This window comes from Theropithecus gelada, chromosome 8 (assembly GCF_003255815.1).
Source record: "Theropithecus gelada isolate Dixy chromosome 8, Tgel_1.0, whole genome shotgun sequence".
In the NCBI taxonomy this organism is placed as follows: domain Eukaryota; kingdom Metazoa; phylum Chordata; class Mammalia; order Primates; family Cercopithecidae; genus Theropithecus; species Theropithecus gelada.
The window spans coordinates 114411343-114433754 of NC_037676.1; the positions used below are offsets into that span (position 1 = coordinate 114411343).

The window sequence follows — 22412 nt, forward strand, 5'->3', positions numbered from 1 at the left end:
CTGGAAATGAAAAGAAAGATGCTTATATCAAAGATTTAGTATTCAGCAGAGCACATAGTTTGGAAAAATGGTGACAATTAATTTGCATATTGAACTAAAGAGATACATTATTCATGATAAAGCTATCCCCATGAAAAATTTTATTTTTTAGCTTATGTGTAGATAAACAAATACTGAATTGAAAACTCAGTATGATATTTAAAAATCAGTTTGATTCAGATGTTTTCCACTTAGTAAGCTACCTTAAGACAGAATTTTTGTACTTTTGTTGTTTTGTATTGACCAAAATCGAACCACATATTTGGACTTGTTGGCTGCCGAGTTGGAATATACTCTTGAAAAAGTAGGTGACTCATAGGTATCCCTGTCAAAAAGAACCAACCCATAATGCTCCAGACTGCACGCTACAGACTGCAGTGCCCTTTTACAAGTACATAAAAAGCTCTGGTAATTTGTTTTATTGTACTCTGAATACTCTGAACACTCGAAGCACATATCCCAGAATCTTATTGCCTTCCTCTTCAAAATATTGTCGGTATTTTTTAGCATTTTTTTAAAAGAAAACAAGGCCATCAGAATCTAAATCTATGCCAAACTATGGAATGTCAATGTTCTACAACAAGCTCTGAAAAGACCAACTTGATAGACTTTCTAAAAATTTTGATTAGATTATTCCATTCAATATACATTTATCAATTACTAAAGAAAAACATTATTCTACGTGGTTTGGGGCACTTGAATATGTCAGTAAACAAATATGTAGGAAATCTGCTTTTGTAGGGTTTATGCATTTGTGAGGGAAGCAAACAAACAAACATAATTAGCAAGTTTTAAGGAAAGGTAGTATGTGAAAAAGTGGTAAGTACTATGGGAAAAAAAATCATTCAGATGAAAGAGATCAAGAATGTATGTACATGTAGTGGTGTGTGTTAGGAGGTGGGGGAAGATCTTAAATAAAGTGACGAAGGTGTCTCTCACTAAGAAAAGATTTAAGGAAACAAAATACTTAGCCACGCTGAAGTCCTAAGGGACTGCATTCTAGATAGAGTAAACAGCACTGCCAAAGTCCTCTGTTGGGGCATGGCTAGCTTTTTAGAGGAATATAAGGAGGCCTGTGTGGCTAGAGCAGAGTGAGCATGCAGAAGTGTAATGGAGAATGAGAGCAAATGGTTTCAAATGTATCAGACAACCCAGGCAAATGTACCTTTATCAAATGCTTTCAAGGTTTTTATTGTGGCAAAAATAATACATAACATATAAGTTCCTAGAGGAAAACCTAGGTAGTACCATTCAGGACATAGGCATGGGCAAAGACTTCATGTCTAAAACACCAAAAGCAACGGCAGCAAAAGCCAAAATTGACAAATGGGATCTCATTAAACTAAAGAGCTTCTGCACAGCAAAAGAAACTACCATCAGAGTGAACAGGCAACCTACAGAATGGGAGAAAATTTTTGCAATCTACTCATCTGACAAAGGGCTAATATCCAGAACCTACAAAGAACTCAAACAAATTTACAAGAAAAAAACAAACAACCCCATCAAAAAGTGGGCAAAGGATATGAACAGACATTTCTCAAAAGAAGACATTCATACAGCCAACAGACACATGAAAAAATGCTCATCATCACTGGCCATCAGAGAAATGCAAATCAAAACCACAATGAGATACCATCTCACACCAGTTAGAATGGCAATCATTAAAAAGTCAGGAAACAACAGGTGCTGGAGAGGATGTGGAGAAATAGGAACACTTTTACACTGTTGGTGGGATTGTAAACTAGTTCAACCATTATGGAAAACAGTATGGCGATTCCTCAAGGATCTAGAACTAGATGTACCATATGACCCAGCCATCCCATTACTGGGGATATACCCAAAGGATTATAAATCATGCTGCTATAAAGACACATGCACACGTATGTTTATTGCGGCACTATTCACAATAGCAAAGACTTGGAATCAACCCAAATGTCCATCAGTGACAGATTGGATTAAGAAAATGTGGCACATATACACCATGGAATACTATGCAGCCATAAAAAAGGATGAGTTTGTGTCCTTTGTAGGGATATGGATGCAGCTGGAAACCATCATTCTTAGCAAACTATCACAAGAACAGAAAACCAAACACCGCATGTTCTCACTCATAGGTGGGAACTGAACAATGAGATCACTTGGACTCAGGAAGGGGAACATCACACACTGGGGCCTAAAATGGGGAGGGGGAAGTGGGGAGGGATTGCATTGGGAGTTATACCTGATGTAAATGACGAGTTGATGGGTGCAGCACACCCACATGGCACAAGTATACATATGTAACAAACCTGCACGTTATACGCATGTACCCTACAACTTAAAGTATAATAATAATAAAAAAATGTTTAAAAAAACCATATAAGTTATAAATTTAACCATTTTCAAATGTACTCGGTTTTCAAATGTTCAGATTAAGCACCTGAAAGCTTGTGTCCCTCTGAAGAAAACAAACGGCAACAACCAAATGCTTTTAAGTATAAATGTTGCCTTAAGAGGATTATAGGTTGGGTGCCCATAAAATGCATCATCCAAATCGAGAAACTTTTGAGAGTGAAAGGGAATTCTAAACGTACAAGAGATCGGCCATGACAATGAGAATAAACTTGGCATGCCCGAGCCATCTAGAACACATGTATACCTTAATTATAGACTACCATAATCTTGGCCTTAAGGTCCAAATAAAACCTTCCCTGAAATTCAAGACTATAGAATAAACTTGGATTTTTAAACCTCCTTTTAGTAGCATTTAAGAGACTACTAGGAGTCTTTTTTTAAACAATTACTTTTTTAAATTACTTTTTTAAAACAATTAAAATGAAAAGTAATCATTAACAACTATTTATGACAAGCCCACAGCCAATATCATACTGAATGGGCAAAAACTGGAAGCATTCCCTTTGAAAACCGGCACAAGACAAGGATGCCATCTCTCGCCACTCCTATTCAACACAGTATTGGAAGTTCTGTCCAGGGCAATCAGGCTAGAGAAATAAATAAGGGTATTCAAATAGGAAGACAGGAAGTCAAATTGTCTCCATTTGCAGATGACATGATTGTATATTTATAAAACCCCACCATCTCAGCCCAAAATTTCCTTAAGCTGATAAGCAACTTCAGCAAAGTCTCAGGATACAAAATCAATGTGTAAGAATCACAAGCATTCCTATACACCAATGACAGACAAACAGAGAGTGAAATAATGAGTGACCTCCCATTCACAGTTGCTACAAAGAGAATAAAATACCTAAGAATAGAACTTACAAGGGATGTGAAGGACCTCTTCAAGGAGAACTGCAAACCACTGCTTAAGGAAATCACAGAGGACACAAATAAATGGAAAAACATTTCATGCTCAGGGATAAGAAGAATCGATATTGTAAAAATGGCCATACTGCCCAGTGTAATTTATAGATTCAATGCTATCCCCATCAAGCTACCACTGACTTTCTTCACAGAATTGGAAAAACTACTTTAAACTTCATATGAAATTTAAAAAGAGCCTGCATAGTCAAGAGAATCCAAAGCAAAAAGAACAAAGCTGGAGGCATCACGTTACCTCACTTCAAACTATACTACAAGGCTACAGTAACCAAAACAGCATGGTACTGGTACCAAAACAGATATATAGACCAATGCCACAGAACAGAGGCCTCAGAAATAACACCACACATCTACAACCATCTTATCTTTGACAAAACTGACAAAAACAAGCAGTAGGGAAAAGATTCCCTATTTAACAAATGGTGTAGGGAAAACTGGTGAGCCATATGCAGGAAACTGAAACTGGACCCCTTCCTTAAACCTTATACAAAAATTAATTTAGGATATATTAAAGACTTAAATGTAAGACCTAAAACCATAAAAATCCTACAAGAAAACCTAGGCAATACGATTCAGGACAGAGGCATGGTGCAAAGACTTCATGTCTAAAACACCAAAAGCAATGGAAACAAAAGCCAAATTTGACAAATGGAATCTAATTAAACTACAGAGCTTCTGAACAACAAAAGAAACTGTCATCAGAGTGAACAGACAATGTAGAGAATGGGAGAAAATGTTTGCAATCTATTCGTATGACAAAGGGTTAATATCCAGAATCTACAAAGAACTTAAACAAATTAACAAGAAGAAAAAAAAAAAAAAACCCTTAAAAAAGTAGACAAAGGATATGAACAGCTACTTTTCAAAATAAGACATTTATGCAGCCAACAAACATACAGAAAAAAGCTCATTATCACTGGTCATTAGAGAAATGCAAATCAAAACCACAATGAGGTATCATCTCACACCAGTTAGAATGGCGATCATTAAAAAGTCAGGAAACGACAGATGCTGGAGAGGATGTGGAGAAACAGGAATGCTTTTACACTGTTGGTGGGAATGTAAATTCGTTCAACCACTGTGGAAGACAGTGTGGTGATTCCTCAAGCATCTAGAACTAGAAATACCATTTGACGGCTGGGTGCGGTGGCTCACACCTGTAATCCCAGCACTTTGGGAGGACAAGGTGGGCAGATCACAAGGTCAGGAGATTGAGACCATCCTGGCTAACACAGTGAAACCCTATCTCTACTAAAAATACAAAAATTTTAGCCTGGCATGGTGGTGGGTGCCTGTAATCCCAGCTACTTGGCAGGCTGAGTCAGGAGAATGGCCTGAACCTGGGAGGCAGAGCTTGAAGTGAGCCGAGATCGTGCCACTGTACTCCAGCCTGGGGTACAGAGTGAGACTTCGTCTCAAAAAAAAGACTTGACTTAGCAATCCCATTACTGGGTATATAGCCAAACATTATAAAGCATTCTACTATAAAGACACAGGCACACGTATGTTTATTATGGCACTATTCACAACAGCAAAGACTTGGAACCAACCTAGATGTCTATCAGTGATAGACTGGATAAAGAAAATGTGGCAAATATACACCATGGAATACTATGCAGTCATAAAAAAGGATGCATTCATGTCCTTTGCAGGGACATGGATAAAGTTGGAAACCATCATTCTCAGCAAATTAACACAAGAACACAAAACCAAACAACGCATGTTCTCATTCATAAGTGGGAGTTGAAGAATGAGAACACATAGACCCAGGGAAGTAAACATCACACACCGGGGCCTGTTGGAGGTTCAGGGTCTGGGAAGGCACAGCATTAGGAGAAATACCTAATGTATGTGATGGGTTGATGGGTGCAGCAAACCGCCATGGCACATGTATACCTAGGTAACAAAACTGCACATTCTGCACATGTAACCCAGAACTTAAAGTATAAAAAAAAGAAAAAAATCTTTGTAGGCACCACACAGAAAGCATCCCTTTTCCTAGGCCCAGGATAGCATAGTTTCTCTCATCCTGAATTCTAGGTTTCTCATTTATATACATTTATTGGTAATTTACATTCATGTGTGTGCATGTGTGTATTTGTGTGTATGGCATATATGTATGTGTGTATATGTATATATAGGCACTATTATTTTTATTTTATTGCTAAAAAGAATGCTGATAACAATATTCTTGAACATATTTCCTCATGCACATGTATGAACATTCCAGTAGGGCATACATTTAAAAACAAAATTTCTTGGCAATAGACTCTGCAAGTCTTTAACTTTACTAAATAATAGCAACTAGTTTTGCAAATGGCTGTGTCAATTTACATACCCATCATGAGTCTATAGAGGTTTATGAATTGTTCCATATCCTCACTAATATTTGATATTGTGTAATATTTTTTTCAGTCTCCTGAGAGGAAATAGCTGTCCAGGTATTTTGACCATTTTTGTTGTATTGCCTTGATATACATTCTAAATATTGTCATTGTTTTCACACATATTGATTACATTGTACAAGTCTGTGATTGGTCTCTGATAATGAGAAATTTTCATATTTTAACATACCTGATTTTTTTCACTTTTTCATTTGTGGGTTATACCATTTGCATCTTGCTTAAGAAATTCCTTCTAAACCTGAGGTCATTTAGACAGATTCTAAATGTTTAAAACTTTTGTATTTAAATCTCTGATAAATCTGGCACTGATTTATTTGTTGTGGGTGTGTGTATGTGTGTGAACTAATTGCCTTACAGAATTAATTAAAATGTCTATTCTTTCCCTACTGACTTGTTCTATAATATATCACACATGTATAAATGGTTCTGTGTTCTCTACTCTATAACATTGTTTTACTTTCTATACCCACATCAATACCATACTGTTTTAATTACTATAGCAATATAGTTTTTATATCTGCCAAGGACTATGCTATATTCCAGGGCCACAGCAGCGAATAAAACAACAACAACAAAAAAATTCTCTGCTTTCAGGGAGTATAAATTTGAGTAGAGGACATAGTTCAAATAAACAAGGTAAATAAAATGTATAGTATGTCTTAAGAAAAAATAAGAAGTGAAAGGAGTGTGTTAAGGAGAATAAATAAAGCCTGGAAGGGAAGTGTTATATGTCAGTGATGAAATTCAAATAAGGGCACCAGAGAAGGCAATACTGAAAAGAGAAATTTTTAGTAAAAAGCTGAAGGAATAAAAGGAAATTTTCAGGTAAAGTGAATAGTGAACATAAAAGCCCCCTTGTAAAAGCACAGCTGAGGGTTCAAAGAAAAGTAAGAAGGCCTGGGTTTCTGGAGCAGAGTGGATGAGGGGGTGAGTAGTAAGACATGATGAAATCAAAGGAATACAAGAAAAAAGTCCTATGAGCATATAGGGGATTTAGTTTCCAATTTGAATGAGGTGAGAAAACCCTGGAGGGTCCTAAGCAACTTAGACGGTTAGCTCTGCATAATGTCAAAGCCATGAGACAGGTAGAATCTTCCTCTATCCTGTGCTGGGAAAGAAAATAGGACCAGGAACAGGATAATACTAGACAACTCTCTGAATGACTATACTGTCCAGATAATGTTCTACAATCATTTATGTAAAACTGCAAGAGGAGTTTGTTTTGTTTTGTATTCTTCCAAATTAATCTTGAAGTAACACTTGCTAGGTATATAGTATACAGCAACCTCTGTTAAAAAAGAAAAAGAAAAAGGCAAACAAACAAACAAAACCCCTTTTATCTCTATGTTTACCCTGGTAATTTTAGATGTATAATCCCAATCATTATCAGACAAATGCCATCATAAGAACTTTATTTGAACAAATATGTAGAAGTGACATGGATTTATTGCCAAAAAAGATTTGGGAACAAATTTCAGGGTATTCGGCTAAGACAAAAAGGACGTAAATAAAAATAATTTTCAAGCAGTAGAATAAATTTTAGGCTGTCTTTAATTTGAGAAATAATTTTGAAAAATAAGAGAAGTCTATAAACAAAACCTTTTAGTGTAAAATTTTGAATCAGAGAAGGAGAAACAATGGTTTAATTACATGAAAAGTAGCTACATTGGTAGTAAATAGTGATTTTTCTTTGAACCCTGATTAGGCATTGAAGGAAGCTTAACAATCTCATATTTGCGCTAGAAAAATTTGAAAAATTTAAGTAACAGTTGTCACTTGAAATCGTACTTACGTAAGCACTGCGGTACTTCACCACTCCAGGTACCGTTCCCTACACAGGTCAAAACAGCAGGGAAGGAGAGCTCATAGCCTGGAGAACAGATGTAGCTAATACTAAAGCCCCAGTCGAAATTTGTTCCTTCCAGCCTTCCATTAGAGATCTGGGGAGGAGTTGGGCACGTAACAGCTGCAATTACATTAAAAGTAATTAGACACAGCTGTTGAAATATCCTGAGTGTTAAAGATATAAATAAATATCATTAGAAGAAGCATATGTGCTAATTTAACCTTTGTGAGGACAATACGTTGTGACATGTTTTATTCTCCCAGTAGTATTCCTGAGACATCCCTGGAATTAATCCCTGTAGGATGTAACTTTTTCTTGGCAACATAATGGCTATCGGTTGTCGGAGATTCTTACAAAATAGCAAGCTGTTTGACATCTCAGAGAAGGCAAACAGAGACTGACCTTCAATCTAGTATACTGTAAGTGATAAATTATTGGTTTTATATAAAATTATTTTCCAATGACCTTTAGACAGACAAGACTTGGGTTATTTGGCTATATATAGTATCAGCATCTTAACCATGGAATTTGAAGTAGTTCTGTGACATTTTTGAAAATGCAGGTCGTATATCTTATTATAATATTCCAAGTTAGTTCCCTTAATCACTTAGATTCATATGTTACAACTTATTATTATAGGGATTATAAACGCATTTTTAATTTTTTTAAAAATGTATTTTTTTTAAATTGTTTTAAGTTATCTTTAAGCAAAGACAGGTTGGATAAGATAGAGATGCAAGGATAAGGAAGGGTATCAACTTCAAAATCTAAATATTAGGAATGACTGTATTATTATTATTATTATTATTATTATTTTTGAGACGGAGTCTCGCTCTGCCGCCCAGGCTGGAGTGCAGTGGCCAGATCTCAGCTCACTGCAAGCTCCGCCTCCCGGGTTTACGCCATTCTCCTGCCTCAGCCTCCCGAGTAGCTGGAACTACAGGCGCCCGCCACCTCGCCCGGCTAGTTTTCTGTATTTTTTAGTAGAGACGGGGTTTCACCGTGTCGGCCAGGATGGTCTCAATCTCCTGACCTCGTGATCCGCCCGTCTCGGCCTCCCAAAGTGCTGGGATTACAGGCTTGAGCCACCGCGCCCGGCTGGAATGACTGTATTATGAGGACTAAAAACATATATGAATAACTTTTTACAGTTGAGTAATATCTAATTCATATCAGTATGAATTAATAAGTGTATAGAATAACATCTAAAATATAAAATGTCTGTTCATATATTTTCATATACTGTGTATTTATGGTAATCTGATACAGAAACTTAATCAATGAGGAAAGACAAACACATTGAAATTATTAATTTTGTTACATTATAGGTCAGTAAGATATTAAACTATTAATTCACAAACATTTAAATAGAAATCTAAATGAAAAATCTTAATTATTAAAAATCTAATTATTATAAAACAATAAGTTGTCTGACATTGCATGTACAGTATTCTATAAGTAATCATAAAAATTGGCCAAAATATTTATAAAAATATTTCCAGTGGAAAAACAAGCAGCATAACATAGCAAATTTATGCCTGTATTGACTAACAGATTAATTCTAGATTGTATTATATGAAAAAACAAGTTTTCCCATTATTTAAGAAAAAGTACACTTCTATAATTCAGGCTGGCTGTTCTCGAATTATGGAAAGTATTTTTCCCCATCCTTGAATAACTTGACCCAAGTGGATCAGCAAATTACAGTTACAATTCATCAAGGTTATATTCTTTTGAAAATATTCATCAATTAATATAAATAACAGTGGTGAATATGGACATAATATTTTACTTCTTTTGGTCATTAAAGCTTATTGTCATTACTCACAATAAGATATAATGTTTTAGTCAAAATATTTTAAATTCTATATATTAAAATAACGTTTTTAAAAAACAGTCATTTTTAGTACTAGAAAAATAAATGCAACCTTGAACTAAAAAAAATTAAGTATACTTTAAATTTGTATATAAAAATAGGAAAATATGTACTGGTTACCATTTTTAAATGTTGAAGAAATCATTATCATACCTCTGCAAGTTGGCATTACTCCACTCCATGTGCCATTAATTGTACAAGTCCTGATTCTGGAGCCATTCAATTCCATCGTGTAGCCTGGCTGGCACATGTAAGAAACATTTTGTCCAACCACATAATCATCTCCATATCTCAGTCCATTGGCTGGTATACCTGGGTCTCCACAACTGATTACTGTCAGTATTGGATTAGAAGAGCAGATGGTTAATGTGGCATGTATTTAATGGAAAGGAGTAGTAAGCATATGGCATACTTAATATATAAGCAGGAAAATTAGTTATCATGCTCATTTTAAATCGTAAAACATCAGCATATTTAAACCACATACTGGCAACTCCTGATTATGATCAGGTATGCTTATTACAGATTCTACACGTATGGTTCAGAAACTGTCATTTAGCCCCTGAAAAGGCTAGGTTAATATGTCATTATGTTGTAGTGAATTTGATGCAGTAACCTCTTCTAACCTTCACTATAAGACCACACAGAAAATAATCTGCAGAATCAGATTTCTAACATAATACATGAAATCCATATTCCTATATATGGCTACTGAAATATCTAATTTATCAGGCATGCTGGATGGAGAGCATATTTTCTGCAGTGTCACTCAGAAAGACAACCCCCAGGAAATTGCAACCTTCACTCTGGAATGTGCTTGTTATAAGAAATGCAGATGTATGAGGGACCATCCCATCCAAGTCCTTGACCAATACGTGATGGTGCTTCCAGGCCCAAATAGGGACTGTCACTGCTCTGTTCTGCCCCAAGACTCCATTAATATATCCAACTCTGACCATCCCACGTTTGCATTCAATCCCTAAAAGGAGGTAGGACAACAGTGCAATGTGAACTTCTCTTTACTGGTGATACAATGGATGAGCTGGGTGGGGGTGTCACATTTTCCAGAGCAGGGATGGAAATGGGGAGGCCATGCAGGGCCAGGGGCACCACGTTGTTGGAAGTAAAAGGTCTAGACCCATCTCAAGGACACAAGAAAGAAGGCAACAAGGCAGACTGCACATGAACAGAAGCTCCAAGCCCTCAGCATATGCTCCACTGTTCCAGTGGACTTCAATTACAAAACGTTGATTTGAAGATAAAATTATTAAGAATTTTGAGATGGTTATCACAGAGCATTAAACTATAAGCAGAAGACTCTTCTGAGCATGAGGTTCTATGAATTGCGCTGGTCTCATGCCCGTGAGTGTGAGTACATATATAATATTATCATTTCTTTAGAATGCCACCCAAAATGTTTCAGAAAGACTTGAGACAGTTTAGAAACACAAATAACCATTTTATTAAAAATGTGTTTTGTTTAAATACAAACATAAGATTCAAACATAACAAAGATTATATATGTCACACAAGTGCTAACTGTTTTGAGGCACAGGATTTAAGCATAATTTGGGCAGCAAATTGGCTAAAAACTTTCTGGCAGCTAAGAAAACAAGAAGTACAAGTTACACTTTATTTTCTGGAGATAAAAAACTGTAGTATACTTATATGCCTTTTAGTCTGCTAAATCTTTTGGTTCATAAAAGGGTAATTTCTCTAGGTAAATCTGGGTTATTCTCTCTCTCTCTCTCTCTCTCTCTCTCTCCTCTCTCTCTCTCTCTCTCGCTCTCGCTCTCGCTCTTACTCTCTCTCTCTCTGTCTACTCCTTTTTCTCTCTTTTTAAAATTCACTTTTCCCAATATTTTGGAGATCCAGGATTAAAGACTAAGAATGAATTAAGGCATGGAAAACCTTAATAACGCCTTAGTTACATAGTATTTATTATGTTACCATTAAGAGTTATTAATGTCAAGATTCCTTTTATATTCTATTCTGTTGATTCTGAGAAGTTTTAAGATTATGCAAATGGCATTTAAATTAAAGAACATCGTTCAGAGCATTCAACTTCGTAACTTTTGGAGCCCTTAAGATAGTCTGATGAAATTAAACTCTTTGAGTGTTTCTTTCATCAAATAGAGAAACAATATAATCAAACTCAATCATAATAGAGTTTTATATTCAGGACTGCTTTCTTTGCTATGATTATTGGGGAGTAAAAAGATATTTTTTTTTAATGATACAACTGAGTTGGACAGAAAATCAAATAATCCTACTCATTTACTGACAATATATTATCTCTTTTTACAGTTTAAAAATTTACAACAATGTAAAAATAAGTATAAGCCTTCAATATATTATATTATTTTATATTTATAACCAAGATTTTTAATTAGGAAGAGGAAATTAAAGAGAGCACCTATAAAGTGTTGTTGTTTTCTGGGCAGTGCTTTCCAGATTGCATTAGAATCTTGGCAAGGAGAAACAGCCAGCCTGGTCATAGGACACATGAGCTGAGATGCAGCCACCAAAAGAGAGGACAGACCGTTTATTTTACAGATGCACGAAGAAAGAGTTCTGCACATCATGGCAGCACCATGAATGAAATGCCTGACAACAAAAGCTTTAGAAGGGTTTGTTTGGTGACTTTCTATTGAAGCAAAGGCTAGTCAAAGGGGCAGTTTCCAAGAGCAACAGTCTTTGTAAACAGCACCTGCTCTGCAAGCCAATTCATTCACTACCAGCTTGTTTTCAGCAACAACCAAAAAAAGGCTTTTGGTTTTTTCAGGAAAAAACCTTAGAATAGTAACTCTTTAGGCCTTCACCCTAAAATTCAGAGATATCGTCGCATGACAACAAATTCAGAGATACCATTGCATGATAAGAAGATCATCGACCTTCCTAAACACACATCTCTCTCACACAAACACGCCAATAAACTCCATAAAGGCAGATATTTTGACTCTTGTATGCTGTTTTCTTAAGAGTCTCATCTAGTGTGTGATTCATCATAAGAGATTAAATATCTGTTTGAAGGATAAATAAATGAATGAGTATGTAAAGGAATCGTTAAGTTGTCAGCTCAAATTCTCAAAAACACATAAATTATTTGAAAGGTCTGAATTTGTTTTGTGGGAGGTTTCTCTTTGGCCTATATGTAATTGATGCCCATCTGGCATCATTTATGATAAATCCAAGTAAATAAACTCTATGCTACAAATAAAACATAATTGTGGTAATTCTAGTTAATCTATGCCGCTTTAAAACTACTTTCTCTTTTAACTTCTTATACAAGCATTATAAATGTGCATTTTAAAATCAAATGAAATCACGTTACTTTTTTCACAGAATTCAGTTTTTCATTCAATATCTAATGGATATTTTTGCATGTAACTATTAATATACATAGACAAGCATACTATTTTAATGGCATATTAATCCCATGCAATATAATTTATGCAACCAAATCCCTATGGACTGGAGTTTGAGTTATTCCATTGTTTTTCTATTACAGACAATGGAGCAATGAACATGCTTGCTTGAGCATCATTACACATGTATGAGCTCTGCCAGATTTCTAGCTTCAAGACCAGAACAGTGTTCTACTGTAGCAAAATGAAGTTCCAGAAAGATGGCTAAACCATTCCTCTCATAATGCTTTTGATTTTACATAATCTCCATATTCAAAAGTTGGTTTCTTCTTTGGATCTCAAAAGGTGGGGTTTCTCTACCTTAAGCTTGAACCTATTGACAATTTCAGTCAAATAATTCTTGGTTGTGAGGGGCTGCTCTGTGCATTGTAGAATGTTCTGCGATATATCTCTGGCATCTACCTGCTAGATACAAAAGCACCCCCTCCCCCTGCACTGTGACCATCAAAAAGTATCTTCAAACATTTCCGAATGTCCCCTGGGAAGCAAAATCCTCTCCAGTTGAGAGCCGCTGCACTGAGGAATAGCTCACACTCCTTGAAGAGATTTAGATTACTTTTTATCTTCACTTCACTCAGTTTTATGCTGGAATATCCCCAGCCCTCTCTTGTGTAAGACTAACCCCATCTTCCTGACCTGTCCTCTATTGGAAAAACATCTCTGAGAATTTTCAGATTTGTGACAAAAATTCACTCAGGGGCATTTCTATAGTGGTTATTTGGAAAAAGAAGACTTAGATTCATTTATCACCTGGACCTGATTAAATATGGTGTCTTTAGCCCAAAGGAACAAGACTTCCCAGATGCAGGGTGCTGGGCATCGGTAATTTTGGAAGCAGAAGTCCAGTCAGTTTCTAAAAATATCATCCAAGAAAATGAATAAGAGCATGTCTTTTTAGACCAGAAAGCTAATTCTTACTCTACTTGGCAAGCCCTGCCCCAGCACTGTTTGTGTCTCTTTCCCAAAACACCATATGCACTCTGTATATGATGGGCTTTAGGTAACAGAGGTGGTACTGCCTGTTAGACATTGAAAGTTAAGGATCCTCTTATAATTAATATCCCAAAGCATTTTGTACTGACAAAAAAAAATGTATTTTTGAAAGAGTAATTACATGTACTTACTATATCTTCTATGTCTGAACATCATAGAAAATAACTTCACTACATTTTTAATCAAGGTATTGATTTGAGCTATCTGGTATTATGGCATATATGTTTTCCTTCTAGTTTGGTTTAGTTCTGTGCATGTTTCTTCACATTTATAATTCCTTTGTCAAAGTGTGCATAACATTTGAATGCATGATCTTGATTTCAAGATACAATATTTTACCCACCCAGGAGGCAACTAGTTATTCTGAGGAAACTTCTCCTTCCACCACTGGTAGTGGGCTTAATGAGGGCATGTCTGGAATTACAAACAATGAGTGTTGAGAAAAGGGAAAAGATTTTGCTTGTGAGGCATACTTTTAGAGATAGATTAATTAGACTTGCAATTTCCCAACTCACGTATAGTCTGAAGCCAGTTGAATAACAGCAGGTAGAATTTAGATGAGTAAAAGTTTATGCTTTTAACAACAACATCTCTACTATGGCCAAGCATAGGGGATTGGAGACTTTATCATTATTATTAAATCATATATATTCCAAAAATGTTTATGAAATCATTGAAATGAACAAGGAAAATCACAGCTGACATATTACCACATTTAATTGAACTCGAATTTCTAAAAAACAGAGGGGTGTGTGTGTGTGTGTGTGTGTGTGTGTGTGTGTGTGTGTGTGTGTGTTACTGCTGGACAGTCAAGCAAATGAAAAGGTACAGTTGCAAATAACTCCAGTGGGAAATTCTCAAAGGTCAAAAATGCTTGGAATGCCAACGTTATCTCACTGGTCTGTGAAATATTAGGGAACAGATACCTTACCGACTGAACTATGTCTTCTCAGTTCCTGGCAAAGTGACCAATGATAGTAAGTTTTGTTTAAATTATTTTTTATTAACTGAATCTATAAAAAATCCAATTCCATTATATACTAACAATTATCTTTCTACTTTATTTTTAAAGGTATTTTAGAAAAGCAATTGCTCTAATATAAGTTAAAGATTTTTGAAAAGCTAAAAATTGGATTATTCCTCTGATTTTTCATTACTCAGGAGGAACTAATTGCCCAAGGATAACTAGCCAAGGTAAAAACAATCAAAAACCTCTTAAAGTGACCAAAATCTTATGATCAAAAAGTAAAAAGAAATCCAAATAAAATTGAAGTCTTTATATTTTGTTTTCACCACATAGTTTAACTATATTTTAAAGGCATTATTAATTTTCTCAAGGGCCTCTATTTATTCTTTTATGCTCAAATCACCCTACATTGAAACATTTATCATATAATCAGTCTTGCTGATTTTCTCTCTTTGAACCGATTTTGTCATAAAGCTAGTAGATCCTCTTTGTCAGTGATTATGTATGAGATTCAACGAGCACTCTTGCTCACTTGCTTTGACTCATCACATTAAAATATCTCATCTCTTGTGAGATCTGCAGACTTGTTTATTGACTTACATTACATTTGCTTTGTATATTTGACAAAAATAACATTGATAATAAAGAAGAAACTGTAATGTTAAACTGGAAGTATTGTTTAACAAAAACAAATTTTATGAATGGTCGTTTCATTAAGAAATGATGTAATTTTGCAAAATCCAAATTGGTAAATGCAGAGAAAACAGAAATTAGAAATTTTTTAGAGAAATTGGTCATAAATTAATGAGACATTTTCACATGCCTTATTACCAATGTTCTATTTATTACAGTATGTCATATATATTTGACCATTGTAGTAAAGACAGAGAATAAAGTAAGAAAACTAAGTGGAGAAAAATACAGAAGAAGAGATAAAAGTATACTCAAGAACATGGATTCTTGAGTGAAACAGACTTGGGTTTAAATCTTAGATTCTACAGTTACTAGCTGTGTTCCCATGGAAACACATGGGAGGAAAGTAGTTTCCTCTCTAAGGAACCATTTATTTGAATGTGAAATAAAAAGGTAATAGTATATATCTTATAGATTTGTTGTAATAATGCAGATAATTATGTAAATCAGCAGAAATATGAACAAATGGTAAGCACTCAATAACAGATATTATTATTTATGAGAAGAAATAAAACAATTAGCATAAAAGGAATAAAGGCTTTGCTTCTTTAGTGCTATGGTTTTAATGTGTCCTCAAAATTCATGTGCTAATTTAACCCCCAATTCAATAGTATTAAAAGGTAGGGACTTTAGGAAGTTATTAAGTCATGAGGGCCCTCTCCTCACAAATAAGGTTAGTGCCTTCTGAAAGTGTGGGAGGGCGTTATTAATAGCTAGGCCCCTTTGTGCTCTTTTACCTTCTGCCAGTCAGGGCATAACATGCACCCCTTTTATCATGTGAGGACACGGCAACAAGGTGCCATCTTAGAAGCAACAAGTAGCCCTCACCAGACACAGGATCTGCTGGCACCTTGATCTTGGACTTCTCAGCCTCCAGAATTTTAAGAAATAAATGTTTGTTCTTTAATATTTAACCCCTCTCAGGAATTTTATTATAGCAGCACAAATAGACTAAGACATTCAGGTTTTCTAAAAATTGCTATTAAGATGTTGGTTTGAAAAGTTCAGCTACTTTAAAGTTTTTGCATACCTCATTAATTTAATTCAAATTCATATAGTAACTGGGATACCTCATATAATTTATTTCAAATTCATATAGTAACTGGCATATAGTAACCATAAAATTTATAAAGTCCTGGCATATAGCAACCATAAAAATTGTGTCTACAAAGGCAATTATAACAAATCAAAATTTATTAAAAACATATTTACACTTGAAATTAGCCTTCTAGTGGGTATAGAGAATAATTAACATGAATGGAAAATTTCATCTATATATGTGAAATATGGATGAAATTATTGTTTAGTGTTGAGCTCTGCCAGTAGTTAGGAAATGCTTTAAATGCTTTAATGCCTGAGTTTCTTGATCTAGGCAATGTGAGTCTAGGACAATCCCCAAAATAATATGATTCTACCAATCATATATTTAAATTTACTTTCATTGCAAATTAATGAGAAGGAATCTGAGGCACTGGTTCTAATTTAATTTGATCACCACATATAAACACTATCACTATGCTAGATTCTTTAATTATAGAAGTTTAGGCTGTTTTAATTTCTACTGAAACCTCTCTCTTTGCTTCACATCTAAAGACAGATGGCTCAGTAGGAACCTTGTAATACCTTTGTTGTTGTTGCTACTGTCTATGTGTCTGTCATCAAAAAGATTCTGGTTCTCAGAGTTATAGATGAAGAACACCCATGTCATCCCATAGCACAGCTGTGGGCTTAATTCAAACCTGACTTAAGCCTGGAGTCCCTACACCCAATAAAGTAACAACTGCCCTGTGGGAGACCCCCAACATTTAAAATAGTGATTTGGAACTCTCTGGAGGAAGATACTTGTAAATATGGACAGAGTAGAGAAGATGGTCCTTCTTCCTGAAGTGTATCTTATAACTCCACCCCCCCCCAACAACAACAACAACAATAAACACGAGGATACAGGGAGAAGAAACAAAAATTGACATAAAGATCTACAACTGGACTCATTGAAAATACAAAATTTTCTAAAATAGTTATTCAACAGAAAGATAAAAGAACATGAATTGGATTTCACATCTCTACAATACGGGTTTTAAATTAACATATTCTGTCTGATATGTAGTACTTAAAAAATCTTTGTGGCCTTAATAGATACCAGGCCTCAAATTACAGCTATATGAGGAGAAAACACTGAATGTACAACATGTCTTCTGTACTTTAGAGGAGTTACCAAACATAAAACAGAAGGCAAACATGTACGTATCACCTTAAACATTGAAACTATTGCTTTGCCTAAATTCCTCATGGTCAGAGTGCCCATTGGCCTAAAGCATCTGATATGGACATTTTGAACCAATTAGTAATAAATTAATATTAATTATCTGGCATTTACAATTAGCTTGGCAAAATGGAGCCGCTTAGACCTGTCCTTCTGATTATAATAGTTAATACAGCCCAACTTAGATTAAAACAAGGTCTACAGTAATTAAGAACCATCAAATAACACCTACTGAAGGAAACAACTATTGTTCCTACTGCCATCACTTTAAATAGTCCAATTTGTTCACTGTTTAAATCTGATAAAAATAAATGGCATGGGAAAGTGGATTACCACAGCCTAAATACCCTGATGCCCCTGATTAAGACTTGCATATCAATATTACTGAAGTTGCTGGTTCCTATCAATAACTGGAAAATATTTTGCTATTATAGGTTTAGTGAATACGTTCTATTCAGTGCTTATTTCAACAGCTTCCCAAGCATAGTTTGTTTTCACTTTTGAAGAGATACAATATACATGGGTATCTCAACAGCCCTTGTGTGACATTGCACACAAACTTTGCATGCAAGATATTAACTACACCTGATTTTCTCCAGGAATGCATATATGCCATTACTTTGAGGGCAACAGATTCATTTGACCCCTTCATCCAGAAAATGCAAACCAAAAGGAGCCCAGAAAAAAAGGAAGATCATCTCACCACACACCATACAAGGCCCTGCCTTCTCAGTTAATTTTCTGGTAATTATTTGGTCAGCAAAAGCATATATACTCTGTCCAAATTGCAATACAAAAGGCCCTCCCACTAGTATCCCCAAGTTTCCTTTGCTGCAGAGGCTTCAGTAACCTCCTCTCATGATACTTAGAATCTGTGAACACACAGTCTAAACAATTTTTCTTTTGAGACAGGATCTCACTCTGTCACCCAGGCTGGAGTGCAGTGGCACTTTCAGAGTTCACTGCATCCTTGACTTTCTGGGCTCAGGTGATCCTCTCATCTCAGCCTCCTGAGTATCAGGGACTCCAGGCATGCACCACCACACCTGACTAATTTTTGTATTTTTTTGTAGAGACAGGGTTTTTGCCATGTTTCCCAGGCTGATCTCAAACTCCTGGGCTCAAGTGATCCACTCGTCTCAGCCTCCAAAAGTGCTAGTTCTTAATAAAAATAAACAACCATAATTTCCAATGGTTGTGTATTATTGTTGGTTAAATACTACTTATTCTACAAATAAGCATTAATGTGTATAATTTTAAGACTTTTAAACACATTTTTCAAAAATTTCTTCAAGTGAATAATTTTATTATAATGGATAATCTCCAAAGTGCCATCTATTTTTTTTTTTTTTTTTGAGACAGAGTCTCGCTCTGTCGCCCAGGCTGGAGTGCAGTGGCGCAATCTCGGCTCACTGCAAGCTCGGCCTCCCGGGTTCATGCCATTCTCCTGCCTCAGCCTCCTGAGTAGCTGGGACTACAGGCGCCCGCCACCGCGCCCGGCTAATTTTTTGTATTTTTAGTAGAGACGGGGTTTCACCGTGGTCTCGATCTCCTGACCTTGTGATCCGCCTGCCTTGGCCTCCCAAAGTGCTGGGATTACAGGCGTAAGCCACCGCGCCCGGCCAAAGTGCCATCTATTTTTAACATATCAAGAGAACAAATCAGCTATTGAGACTCCCTGTAACAGTGCAAGAACCCATAAAGAATCAGTATGCCTTTTGAAAACCAATTTTGCTATTAATATGTGTTATATCAACAAAATAAAATTGCATCCATTCTATTTTTAATTTTAATTACAGCTATAAATCATCATTGTTCTCAAAATTCTGTTAAATTACATTTATTAGTGCTGACTTCCTCTGACCTCTCTTTCCACTGCCAGTTAATGTAGTACCTTGATAAGCCAACTTATCCTAAAGTCATTAGTGTACACTCTAGCCACAATAACTACTATAATCCTTTAATCTGAAAGGCAGTCCAAATGTTTAAAACCTTACATGGTTTTATTAATTACAAAACATACAAAAATACTTATATACTCATAAATACTTTCAGATAACTAATGATTTTTAAATATTGAGAATATACTTACTTGTACAGTTAGGCAAAGTTCCAGACCATGTTCCATTGGCTGTGCACTGTCTAACTGAAGGTCCAGAAAGGATGTATCCCTCCATGCAGGAATAAATGACTGAACTGGGAAATGCTGTGCCATCAATTCGGAAGACTTTCCCATTGGCTGTGGTTCCTGGGTTACCACACTGCACAGCTATAAAACAAAGTGTTTAAGAGTATATATAAAAATAATGCAATTAGAAATTCTTCCCAAAAAAGTTAATGACTAAACTATTATCTCAAATTATTCAAAGAAACAATAAAAACCTCTAAAATAAGCAGTAAAGTATCTAGGTAGTTGAAATTCAAGATGAATGTGTGTTAATTTTATTAGCTTAATTACTGGGATCCAAATTATAACATTTTCTTAAGTTTTTTTAGCAGCTTCAGTAAAAACTCTACGGAGTAAAATAATTATTCAAGGAGTACTGTATTGACTTCAGGTATCACAAAGTCTTTTAGAGAAGGATTATAAGAATCTCTGCCTAAGGAGCAACTCATGTAAAACTGGAAGACATGTAACAATGAGTGATGAGATGCAACAGAGATTTATTACACTGATATTTCAGAAAAGACAGATACACAATTTTAATATTATAAGCATCCATGTATATTTTTGTTTATATAAGTACATAACTGTTTTGAATTAAAACGTATACATTTTATTTCTAGACCAGAGTACCAAAACCAAACTGAGTAAAAACAAAGTAATGAAATTTTAGTAATCGTTTTCATTGTTTCAATATATTATAAATAAAAGGTACAAACACAAATGTCTTTTTATGATTAACTTTTTATATATATGTTTACCTATTTGTCAACAATGATATGTTAATTTTAAACTATCTATCTTTTTTTTTTTTTTTTTTTTTGAGACGGAGTCTCGCTCTGTCACCCAGGCTGGAGTGCAGTGGCTGGATCTCTGCTCACTGCAAGCTCCGCCTCCCGGGTTTTAGGCCATTCTCCTGGCTCAGCCTCCCGAGTAGCGGGGACTACAGGCGCTCGCCACCTCGCCCGGCTAGTTTTTTGTATTTTTTAGTAGAGACGGGGTTTCACCGTATTAGCCAGGATGGTCTCGATCTCCTGACCTCGTGATCCGCCCGTCTCGGCCTCCCAAAGTGCTAGGATTACAGGCTTGAGCCACCGCGCCCGGCCTAAACTATCTATCTTAAAAGCAACAATATATAAATGTAATGCTTAATTTTATTGTAATATCAGAAGGCATTTTAGTACCTTACAGAAGTGAAGGCTTTTATGAATATGAAATACGATTATAATTTCAGAAAATGCCATCTACATTCCTTGCTGCATCTTAAATATTTCTATTTGCCTATCATTTGTATAACTGCTATGTGTGTGTGTATGCATGTGTAGGCAAGAACCTTACTCATTTTACATAAAAATCAAACTCTAGATAATATTTTAAGCAGAACCTATGATAATAGCAGACATTTTTACTTCGTTGTTAAGCATAATTACTTTCTTCTAAATGCATTAGTGCCTGCCTAAAATAAAATTTTGGTCATATTTACTTGTTATATATCATGATCCATATGCAGCTTGACACAATACAAGAAGGATTTGAGATAATATCATCTTTGTTTTAAAATGTCATGTAATTTTTATTTTGAAATAGAGACCTAGGCAGGGTCAAATTTCCACACAATAAAAATCAAGAATTTCTTTAATCAGGGTGGTTTCAATATATGGCCAAATCATACTGTTGTTTCTGTTCTCTTGACTTTAATTTCTCCACACCTAATACATAAATTTCATCTATCCAGATCTGGGTTTTTTTTTTTTTTTTTTTTTTTTTTTTGAGACAGAGTCTCGCTCTGTGGCCCAGGCTGGAGTGCAGTGGTACGATCTTGGCTCACTGCAACCTCCGCCTCCCGGGTTCACGCCATTCTCCTGCCTCAGCCTCCGAGTAGCTGGGACTACAGGCGCCCGCCACCTCGCCCGGCTAGTTTTTTGTATTTTTAGTAGAGACGGGTTTTCACCGTGTTAGCCAGGATGATGTCGATCTCCTGACCTCGTGATCCGCCTGCCTCAGCCTCCCAAAGTGCTGGGATTACAGGCTTGAGCCACCGCCCCAGGCCAGACATTTTATTTGAACTAAGCACAAGTAAAATTAACTTAAAATGAAACAAGGTAAGCGTGTCATCTATGATGAGTGAATGCTTAAAGCCCAGTGGATACAATGAAAAGAAACAACAACTACCTTGCCTCTGCAATATTGACATTTAGGAGAAAAAGGATTTATTGTTGCCTGTGAATAAACCTGCATTTACATTTAGTACTAGTCAACCAAACCATCTCTTCTCACAAGAGTCATTTTTCAGCAGTCAACAGACATAAACTAATACAAAAGAGAGTTACCATTTTTTTTTTTAGATTCATTAAGCACTTAATATGTCACAGCCACAACTTTTCCAAAATTATGTACTTGTCACAAAAATGCTCTGA

General features: G+C 35.6%; 1 protein-coding gene across 1 annotated transcript in view; it reads right to left on the reverse strand.

Annotated features, from left to right (window-relative positions):
- CSMD3 (CUB and Sushi multiple domains 3) overlaps positions 1-22412 on the reverse strand; it is a 1234679-nt gene that overhangs the window by 31619 nt on the left and 1180648 nt on the right. The window contains exons 56-58 of the mRNA XM_025394338.1: positions 19924-20100; positions 9641-9820; positions 7558-7731 (exon numbers count right to left, since the gene is read on the reverse strand). Of these exons, the coding sequence (XP_025250123.1) occupies positions 7558-7731; positions 9641-9820; positions 19924-20100 (531 nt within the window). The remainder of the gene's footprint in view (positions 1-7557; positions 7732-9640; positions 9821-19923; positions 20101-22412) is intronic.